General features: G+C 50.4%; 1 protein-coding gene across 5 annotated transcripts in view; it reads right to left on the bottom strand.

Moving 5' to 3' along the window:
* Positions 1–7,966: 7,966 nt before the first annotated feature.
* LOC102459211 (transient receptor potential cation channel subfamily V member 3-like) overlaps positions 7,967–10,668 on the bottom strand; it is a 64,401-nt gene continuing 61,699 nt past the window's right edge. For all 5 annotated transcript variants that reach the window (XM_089772247.1, XM_075904635.2, XM_075904642.2 and 2 more), the window contains 2 exons: positions 10,304–10,392; positions 7,967–9,440 (listed from right to left, as the gene is read on the bottom strand). In XM_089772247.1, the coding sequence (XP_089628373.1) occupies positions 9,418–9,440; positions 10,304–10,392 (112 nt within the window). In that variant the 3' untranslated portion in view covers positions 7,967–9,417. The remainder of the gene's footprint in view (positions 9,441–10,303; positions 10,393–10,668) is intronic.

The following is a 10,668-nucleotide window of genomic DNA, read 5'->3' as shown; positions in this document are numbered from 1 at the left end:
CACGCCTCTTGGGACTCACCCGCTAAGTTCCCAGCATGCCACAGACCTGGAGCAAGGAAGCAGCCAGTGCATTTCCGGAACCCCCGGAAGTGACATGCAGCTGCAGAACTTCCGTCCACCCCATGGGCAGCTCCACTGTCACTCGAGGTAGGTAGGGGGACTTCTGGGGGGTGGGGGGAAATGAGGTGCCTGGAATGCCTCGCAATCAATTGGTCGAGACCGTGCGATTGACCAGTCGATCGTGATCAACTGGTTGGTGACCACAGCCTTAGGCTCTGGTGTGAGGACGAAAATGAGGAGTTCAGTGTGCAAGACAGGGCTGCCATCAAGTGGGATAGGGATGGGGTGCAGGATCTGGGAGGGAGGTGGTGTGCAGAAGAGGGAGAGGTTGGGAGGTAGGGTGCAGAAGCAGGCTGGGAGCAGAGGGTGCAGGAGCAAGTGAGGGTGTCAGAGCAAGCTGGGGGTGTGAGGTCTTGTCGGGATAAGGGGGGTGAGTGAGGGAATTGAGTGTGGGGGTTTGGGCATGGGGGGATGCTTACCTGGCTTTGCACCCCCTTGCAGCCACGGCCATGGCCACAAGGTCCAGGGCTGCCCTTACGGCCACATGGTCCGAGAGAAAGCACAGCGAAGTGCTCAGAGATCTCAGGTGCTGAGGCGCTTTGCATGAGAGCAGCGGAAGGTGGAACTTAGAGACTCTGACAGGGGAAAGTCAGAGCTAGAGCTGGGATGCTGCCGAATCTCCTTCAGGGGCCAGTGCTTCTCGGGGCACGTACTGGGGTGCCCGGCGCGACACTCCCAGAGTTTGGGGTTCCCACTGCCCTGCATTTTTCTGAAACCCCCACAGGAAGGGAGCCCCCTTGCAAAGGGCGCACTGTAAGGCAGAAGCACCAGCGCCAGTTGTGCACCAGGTGCGCGGGTCCAGACAGGGGCAGGAGGGTGAGGGGGCCCCGGCCCCTCACAGGCACCGTGCAAGGGAGGCAAGGCATAAGCCAGGGCTTCACAGTCTGGGCCCCTTCAGCCCAGCGACGCTGCGACCCCGGCCAGGCAGTGGCTGCCTGCAGGCGACACCCAGGTCCAGCGGGGGAAGGGGAGGCAAGCCTGGGCCAGGGTGGGGTGGGGGCGCAGCCCCTCTGAGGTGGGGCTCGGGGACAGGAGTCCCTCCAGAGGCAGCCGAGACGCAAGCTAACCTGGTCAGAGGCACTTTTGGGGGCCTGGCTGTGGCTGCCGCGGTGGCTTGTGGCGGGTTCGTGCCTCTGAGGAGTCTCAGCCCCAGCGCGGCCTCCTCCCGCTGCAGCAAACCTGCTACTGGGGCAGAGGGAGGGCTCCAGTGCCAGCAGAGGCGCCCCACTGCACAAGGGACAGGGGGCGGGGCTGAGCCCTCGGCGCGGGCCAGTGAAAATTGGCTCACGTGCTGCTTGAGGCGATGCCGACCCCTGGCCTAGCCCTGGAGGCGCCCTGTTGGATTTCACGCCTCGCTCCCCAGCACCACATCCACGCGCACGCTTGGGATCCTCAGCCGCTGGAAGGAATGTCCTAGAGCAGCCGTCCGCCCCTGGGGCTTGTGTGGGGTAGGCAGGGTCACCCCGACTGACGCAGCTACTCAGGCTGCAGTGAGCTCAGGCTCAGTCATCAACAGTCCGTAGCTCTGCTAGAGAAATACGAGTTTTATTGATGAGGAGGTTTTAGCTTCATTGTTACCACACCAGAACGGCGCTCTGTTTAGTCTGCAGGAGTGAGGGGGGATTTGAGAGCAGCCTGAAACTTCCTGAAGGGAGGGTCCAAAGAGGCTGGAGAGAGGCTGTTCTCAGTAGTGACGGATGGCAGAACAATGGTCTCAAGTTGTGGTGGGAGAGGTCCAGGTTGGATATTAGAAAAACTATTTCACTAGGAGGGTGGTGAAGCACTGGAATGGGTTCCCTAGGGAAGTAGTGGAGTCTCCATCCCTAGAGGTGTTTAAGTCTCGGTTTGACAAAGCCCTGGCCGGGTTGATTTAGTTGGGATTGGTCCTGCCTAGAGCAGGGGGCTGGACTTGACCGTCTGAGGTCTCTTCCAGATCTATGGTTCTATGATTCTCTGGCAGCAATCACTGTGTTGGTTTGGTTATTGGCTAGAATTTATTATCAGTTCCCTGAGACAAGGGATGTGAAAAAGCAATTAATTGAGTAACCGTGTAACTGCTGAAAATCTTAGTGGTGACATGCCGCGGACTCCGTAGTGTAAGTTTTATACTGCAGAGCCTGCAGCCTGCCTGGCTCCCTGGGAGCAGGGGCGCTATACTGCAGAGCCTGCCGCCTGCCTGGCTCCCTGGGAGCAGGAGCGCTATACTGCAGAGCCTGCCGCCTGCCTGGCTCCCTGGGAGCAGGGGCGCTATACTGCAGAGCCTGCCGCCTGCCTGGCTCCCTGGGAGCAGGGGCGCTATACTGCAGAGCCTGCAGCCTGCCTGGCTCCCTGGGAGCAGGGGCGCTATACTGCAGAGCCTGCCGCCTGCCTGGCTCCCTGGGAGCAGGGGCGCTATACTGCAGAGCCTGCCGCCTGCCTGGCTCCCTGGGAGCAGGGGCGCTATACTGCAGAGCCTGCCGCCTGCCTGGCTCCCTGGGAGCAGGAGCGCTATACTGCAGAGCCTGCCGCCTGCCTGGCTCCCTGGGAGCAGGGGCGCTATACTGCAGAGCCTGCCGCCTGCCTGGCTCCCTGGGAGCAGGAGCGCTATACTGCAGAGCCTGCCGCCTGCCTGGCTCCCTGGGAGCAGGAGCGCTATACTGCAGAGCCTGCCGCCTGCCTGGCTCCCTGGGAGCAGGGGCGCTATACTGCAGAGCCTGCAGCCTGCCTGGCTCCCTGGGAGCAGGGGCGCTATACTGCAGAGCCTGCCGCCTGCCTGGCTCCCTGGGAGCAGGGGCGCTATACTGCAGAGCCTGCAGCCTGCCTGGCTCCCTGGGAGCAGGGGCGCTATACTGCAGAGCCTGCCTCCTGCCTGGCTCCCTGGGAGCAGGGGCGCTATACTGCAGAGCCTGCCGCCTGCCTGGCTCCCTGGGAGCAGGGGCGCTATACTGCAGAGCCTGCCGCCTGCCTGGCTCCCTGGGAGCAGGGGCGCTATACTGCAGAGCCTGCCGCCTGCCTGGCTCCCTGGGAGCAGGGGCGCTATACTGCAGAGCCTGCCGCCTGCCTGGCTCCCTGAGAGCAGGGGCGCTATACTGCAGAGCCTGCCGCCTGCCTGGCTCCCTGGGAGCAGGAGCGCTATACTGCAGAGCCTGCCGCCTGCCTGGCTCCCTGGGAGCAGGGGCGCTATACTGCAGAGCCTGCCGCCTGCCTGGCTCCCTGAGAGCAGGGGCGCTATACTGCAGAGCCTGCCGCCTGCCTGGCTCCCTGGGAGCAGGGGCGCTATACTGCAGAGCCTGCAGCCTGCCTGGCTCCCTGGGAGCAGGAGCGCTATACTGCAGAGCCTGCAGCCTGCCTGGCTCCCTGGGAGCAGGGGCGCTATACTGCAGAGCCTGCCGCCTGCCTGGCTCCCTGGGAGCAGGGGCGCTATACTGCAGAGCCTGCAGCCTGCCTGGCTCCCTGGGAGCAGGAGCGCTATACTGCAGAGCCTGCCGCCTGCCTGGCTCCCTGGGAGCAGGGGCGCTATACTGCAGAGCCTGCCGCCTGCCTGGCTCCCTGGGAGCAGGGGCGCTATACTGCAGAGCCTGCCGCCTGCCTGGCTCCCTGAGAGCAGGGGCGCTATACTGCAGAGCCTGCCGCCTGCCTGGCTCCCTGGGAGCAGGGGCGCTATACTGCAGAGCCTGCCGCCTGCCTGGCTCCCTGGGAGCAGGGGCGCTATACTGCAGAGCCTGCCGCCTGCCTGGCTCCCTGGGAGCAGGAGCGCTATACTGCAGAGCCTGCCGCCTGCCTGGCTCCCTGGGAGCAGGGGCGCTATACTGCAGAGCCTGCAGCCTGCCTGGCTCCCTGGGAGCAGGAGCGCTATACTGCAGAGCCTGCAGCCTGCCTGGCTCCCTGGGAGCAGGAGCGCTATACTGCAGAGCCTGCCGCCTGCCTGGCTCCCTGGGAGCAGGGGCGCTATACTGCAGAGCCTGCCGCCTGCCTGGCTCCCTGGGAGCAGGGGCGCTATACTGCAGAGCCTGCAGCGTGGGGTGGCAGCGGGCACCTCCGGAGCCGGTGCTCACGAAGCCGGCTTTTAAGTTAGCTCCTGGCAGGTACCAACTCCCACCTTCTAGCCCCGCTCCTGAAGATGGTTCTGTCTCAGGGGGAGCAGCCCAAACAGAGTGGGGTGGCAGCCAGCTCCCTGGGAGCAGTGCCAGGAAGTGGTGTGTGACTGGTAACTAATTAAGCTCATGCTTATTGGTTAATTATTTAAACAGTTATTGCATTGCATCCCTACCTGACACACAAACAGTCACCAAAAGCGAACATGCACTATGCCAGTATAGGATGAAAGAGCGGAGGATACGGTTTGTACAGTTCTGTGTAATACAAAATTTACATCTGTGGATCTAAATCCATATCTGCATAGAGTTCTGCACGTCTAGCTTCTGCAGTATGGCTATTGGGGTGGCAACAGGCTCAGTGGCAGCTGTCCCTGTGGGCAGGTGCCCCGTGGGCAGGGCTGGGGATGGCATAGCCCTGCCAGAGGAGTTACCAGTGCAGGGCGCTGGCTCCTGGGAGTGACGACCTGACAAGCTGCTGCTTTGGCCCCCGTCATTCCTGGGAGAGCCCTGCAGATCTGTGGATACTGATTTACAGGGCTTGACAAGCGGCGGTGAGCCCTGCTCGCCAGCCACGCTGTTTGGGATGCTGCGCATGTGCAGACTGCACTGCGCATGCACCGACTGCTCTGCACATGCACCGACCGCGGTGTGCGGCCGCACCCGGCTAAAATCTATTCGCCATGGGCGAGTAGATTGCTCTAATTGTTGAGCCCTACTGATTTATGTCCACAGGTATCCATGTCACTGGATATAAATTTTGTATTTGTGCAGGGCTCTACATTTGTGTCAGAGTTATAGTCAAGTTTATAATTAGCTGTTCTAACATGTTATGATATGCAAGAGAAAAGAAGAGTAAAAGGGTGTGTCTAGACTACATGCCTCCGTCAACGGAGGCATGTAGATTAGACAGATCGGCAGAGGGAAATGAAGCCGCGATTAAAATAATCGCGGCTTCATTTAAATTTAAATGATCTCCTACTGCATATTTAAAATGTAACGTCCCAACTGTTACTGCAAACTGTTACTATGAGAACGGTTATCCAGCCAGTTATGCACCCACCTTATAGTAGCCCCATCTAGATTGTATTTCCCTAGTTTATTGAGAAGGTCATGCAAGACTGTATCAAATGCCTTACTAAAGCCTAGGTATACCACATCCACTGTTTCTCCCTTATCCACAAGACTTGTTATCCTACCAAAGAAAGCTATCAGATTGGTTTGAGATTATTTATTCTTTACAAATCCATGCTGGCTATCACCTTATCTTCCAGATGGATTCCTTAATTACTTGCTCCATTATCTTCCCTGGCACAGAAGTTAAACCAAATGGTCTATAGTTTCCTGGGTTGTTTTTATTTCCTTTTGTATAGATGGGCACAATAGTTGCCTTTTCCAGTCTTCTGGAAACTCTCCCTACTGCCATGATTTTTCAAAGATGATAGCTAAAGGCTCATAGCCCTCCTCTGTCAGCTCCTTGAGGATTCTAGACATTCCATCAGGCCCTGGTGACTTGCAGACATCTGACTTTTCTAAGTAATTTTTAACTTGTTCTTTTATTTTAACTTCTAAGCCTATCCCATTTCCACTAGCATTCTCTGTTTTAAGCATCCCATCACCATCCATCTTCTTGACAAAAACCGAAACAAAGACGTCATTAAGCACCTCTGCCATTTCCACGTTTCTTGTTATCGTTTCTCCCTCCTCATTGAGCAATGGGCCTACCCTGTCCTTGGTATAGAAATGGCGTCCCTGGCCTCTGTTTGTCAGAGACAGGAGAAGGATGGCAGGAGACAAATCGCTTGATCATTGACTTCGGTCCACCCTCTCTGGGACACCTGGTGCTGGCCACTGTCAACGGACAGGCTACTAGGCTAGATGGACCTTTGGTCTGAGCGAGTACAGCCATTCTTATGTTCTTATGTGCTTAAATAATATAATAACTCTAAGTCTTTCCTTGTGAGACATATTTTGACAGGTGCACTCTGCATTGTGATACTGCACCAATCAGAAGACCCTACTAGATAACTTCTTTTCATATTCCTCCCCTTTTTCTGTCCTATGAACTGTTCAATTGAATCTAAAAACTATCCTAATATTTCCTCCCATTTTAGGGACCCTAGCTATAATATAAATATGTTTTTTCTGTTTCCTTAGCAAGCAAATTATATTCAGCCAGAACTCAGTCACCCCTGTGCGGTAAGTAATCAGTATCTAGTCATGAAAAACTTCAAGCAACCGTTATCATGGGTTCAAAAACATGCCTCTAAAAGGATGATACTATTTAAAATCTAATCCAAGGCTCATGTAATTTCTTGTATGCTTTAGCTTCTTTTCCACTATTTGTACTAACTGATCATCTCCAAGCATGAAAAAAAAAAGAATTCCCATGGGAAGGTATCAGGGTAATATGTGGTGCAAGCATGTTCATGGGTAAATTTTGCAGTGAGTTTCCGGATGGAGCTGTATGGGAAATGGTTTCCCATCCCATTAATATTTTTGATTATTTGAGTTTTTCTTCCCGTCTCAAATCAGGATACAAAGTTGAAATCTCACAAACTAACAAAACTGAAAAGTTTTTCTTTTTGGATCAATTGAAGCTTTTTCTTTAGATAATTTCAGAACCTTTCATTTAGGTTTACATCCTTTTTAGATTAATTAGCTTAAATTTCGAAACAAAGTTGATTCACACTGGAAAAAATGCAATCAACATTTTTTAGGAAAATAACTAAAAAGTACAAAAGGAAATCAAGATTAAACTTGAGGATTTAAATTAAGAGTTTCTTCTTCCTATATTAAATTATGATTTCAGCAGATGATTTAAATGGCTGTCATTGAAAAATCAGCTTAGTTGTGCCCTCTGGCTTTCCACTGAATTTCATAATTTAGTAATGAGACAGAATAAAAGTTTTATTTTTTTGATATTATCCTGCATCGCTGAATGTAAAACAGGCAGCAATTATTGCATGAGTGGCAATAAAATAGTTTGATACATGCTGTAAAATATTGAAAACCTCATGTCTTACCAGTATGCATTGAGGGGAAGGTGTATTGAACTCAAAGGCAATTTTTCATCTCTGACACTGAGATACAAATTTTGGTGAGCTTAAAGGGGATGCCCCCTTCCTTTATGGCTAGTGCTAAGTAGAGTGTATTACCATAAAATGGGCACAATGTTTGTGCTAGTTTGGAATTAGAAATACCTACAACTAAACTAGCAGGGAAATAAAAGATCAGGATAATAACAAAAACTACCAGAATTATTCTTCCATAGTAGACATTCTAGGGACCACTGCGAAAGTTTCCATTGTAATTGTATGAACATTTGGTCCTGAAATACTTTTCTGTACAGAATATTTCTTCCATACACAAGAAAGTAATTTCAATATTTTAAGCGTCACAGTAGTTGCCATCACCATTGACTTGTTCAACAAGTGAGTATCTGCGGTGGCCATTAGGGGCTTGAGTCCCAGAAATAAACTGAGTGCTTTTGCCCACAAGAAGCTTTTCTTACCTCTCAGTGGAAAAACTACAAATGGCCTAGACCTTGAGGTTCTCAGTTGGATTTCACTGCTTGCTCCCCATCTGCTTGCTCCCCAGTTCCACATCGTAATAGACCCTTGGGAAACTTCTCAACTGCTGGAAGAAATGTCCTAGAGCAGCCTTCAGACCCTGGGGCTTGTGTGGGATAGACAGGGTCACCCCGACTAACACAGATACTCAGGCTGCAGTGAGCTTGATGTAAGTTTTCAGTCAACAGAATGTAGCTCTGATACAGAAATATGATTTTTATTGATAATGAGATTTTATCTTAATTGTTACCACACCCAGAATGGCAGCAATCGCCGTGTTGTTTTGGTTATTGGATAGAATCTATTATCAGTTCCCTGAGAACAGTTACCAAAAGTTAACATCCATTACGTCAGCACAGGTATAAAATATCAGAGGGAATGGTTAGGACAGCCCTGTGTGGATACAAAACGTATATCCGTGCCTCTAAATCCATATCTGCATAGAACTCTGCACTGCTAGCTTCTCCAGTATGGCTACTGGGATGGCAACAGGCTCAGCGGCAGCTGTTCCTGTGGGATGGCACTCCAAGGGGAGGGCCGGGGTCACCACAGCCCTACCAGAGGATTAGCTGGCTCCTGGGAGTGACCACCTGACAAGCAGCTGCTTTGGCCACTGTTGTTCCTGGTGGAGCCCTGCAGATCTGTGGATACTGATTTATGTCCACAGGTATCCACGTCACTGGATATAAATTTTGTATCTGTGCAGGGCTCTAAATTTGTGTAAGAGTGATAGTCAAGTTTATAATGAGCTGTTCTAACATGTTATATGATATGCAAGAGAAAAGAAGAGTATAAATGTCTATATCTATTGAGAGAAGAGCAGACTATATTTAGTTACATCCTTCTGCTTCACTCAAAAGTAAAAGCAGAGGAACTCTGACTTGCCATGAAAGTATATGCACGCAAGAAGTTGAAGAAGCCAACACAGTGGAGGGCCACATGCGGATTCTACGTGCAGCTGCAAGACATCTGGGCTACGCCTACATTGGAAAGTTTTTGCGCAAATACTCTTTAATGCAAGAGTTTTTGCGTTAGAGTATTTGCGCAAGAGAGCGTCTACACTGGCATGTGCCTTTGCGCAAAAGATGTGCTTTTGCGCAAGAGCATCAATGCCAGTGTAGACCCTTTCTTGTGCAAGAAAGCTCTGATGGCCATTTTAACCATCGGGTTTTCTTGTGCAAGAAATTCATGTTCCCTGTCTACACTGGCCTCTTGCACAAGAACAGTTGCGCAAGAGGGCTTATTCCTGAGCGAGAGCATCATAGTTCTTGTGCAAGAAGCCCTGATTTCACACGTTAGAACGTCAGTGTTCTTGTGCAAGAACTCCCCACCAGTGTAGACAGGCAGCATGTTTTTGCGCAAAAGGGGGTGCTTTTGTGGAAAATCTTGCCAATGTAGACACAGCCCAAGATTCTATGTGCAGCCATAAGACATTGTGTTTACTGTTACACCCTGCAATTTCTAAGTATGCAAATGCCGATAGTAAAACTGCCCTATCCCAGGAGAACATTATGACAATCTTGCAGACCATTGACATGAAAGAGGCCACTCATGCAGCCTACCCACTAGCCTAGGTTACCCACTGCTGAACCAACACCTCTTCAGATATCAATTTTATGTACTGATGTGTTTCTTTCCTCAGGTTCCTTTTTTCATACCGCATCTCTCCTTGAACCTGGAAAAGAAATACGGAGAAGGTGAAACTGCTGGCATGAGAAGAACAAGCCAATCATCTCTGTTTAGTTTGGATGTACTTTGGAGAAAGGAGTCAGTTGCTGTTAGAAGTCTGGGTTTCTCTCAAGTGAAACAGACAGAAATCCAAACACTAGTAATTACAAGATCTGGAAGAAAAAAACCTATCCAACCACTACCTATGTTTGTAAATTAACTTATATTTTGGAATTTATCCTCAAAATTTTATCTGCTCTAACCATCACAAACAATGACATTATTCTCATTGGCAGCACTTTATTTAACATCACAAAAAACACCCAGAGACCTGGTAGCAATAGGTCAGTATCGGTAAGAAATGTTAAGTTACTTTCATTGCTGCATCTATTATATCTGTAGCTCTGTAACATCTACAGAACCCATAATATCAGTTAAATCCTGTCTCCATTTAAATCAATGGGAATTTGCTATTGACTTCAGTAGGGTCAGGTTTTCATCCAATGTAATTAAATGCTTTTTTGTAAGAAATGAAGTGACTTAGAACTATCAGTTTTCACATCTCATCAGAACACCGAGTTTCACTGGGCAGAAATAACTGTGTCGCTGCCGTTCAATAACAGTCCAGTCCTGAAATTCTGATTTGAAATTGCTTTTGAAGTTAGCGGGAGTCGTGCATCAACAGGGACTTCAAGGGGCCCCCGTGTAGTTCTAAGCTACAAAGCTCCTCTGTTCAACACTAGGCTAGTCTTGGAGGTGGCTGACATGGTAGATAGCGTAACTCTAGTGATAGTTCCATTGGAATGATTTTTGAGGTTTACGGGCAATAAAAAGTTCTCCTACAGTTAAAAACAGGATCTCAGCCATTACCGTCTTTCTTTTCCTTTGCAAGAGGGCCTGGATCTTCATTCATGTTCTTTAGTGTGTTACTCCAGTAGGTTTTGTTCACATCATTCACCCTGTTCATTATAAGCAAACATATCAAGAGGAAGCTTACCAATCTGAAGTATATTTATATTCGTATAAAAGCTGGATTCAGCATGGCCAAGCACCATATAACTTTAGGGATGGGGGGCATCAGAAGGTTCAGGCTTACGATGAGTAACTAAAGTATCTAACACCATGAATAATTCACCATCAATGTGACCTTCTGTTGTATGCAACCTCCCTCCAACTCTATGGCTGTGTCTAGACTGGCAAGTTTTTCCGCAAAAGCGGTTGCTTTTGTGGAAAAT

This window comes from Pelodiscus sinensis, chromosome 21 (genome assembly GCF_052426305.1).
Source record: "Pelodiscus sinensis isolate ZL-2025 chromosome 21, ASM5242630v1, whole genome shotgun sequence".
Taxonomy (NCBI): domain Eukaryota; kingdom Metazoa; phylum Chordata; order Testudines; family Trionychidae; genus Pelodiscus; species Pelodiscus sinensis.
This window is presented reverse-complemented; position numbering and strand designations above follow the sequence as displayed.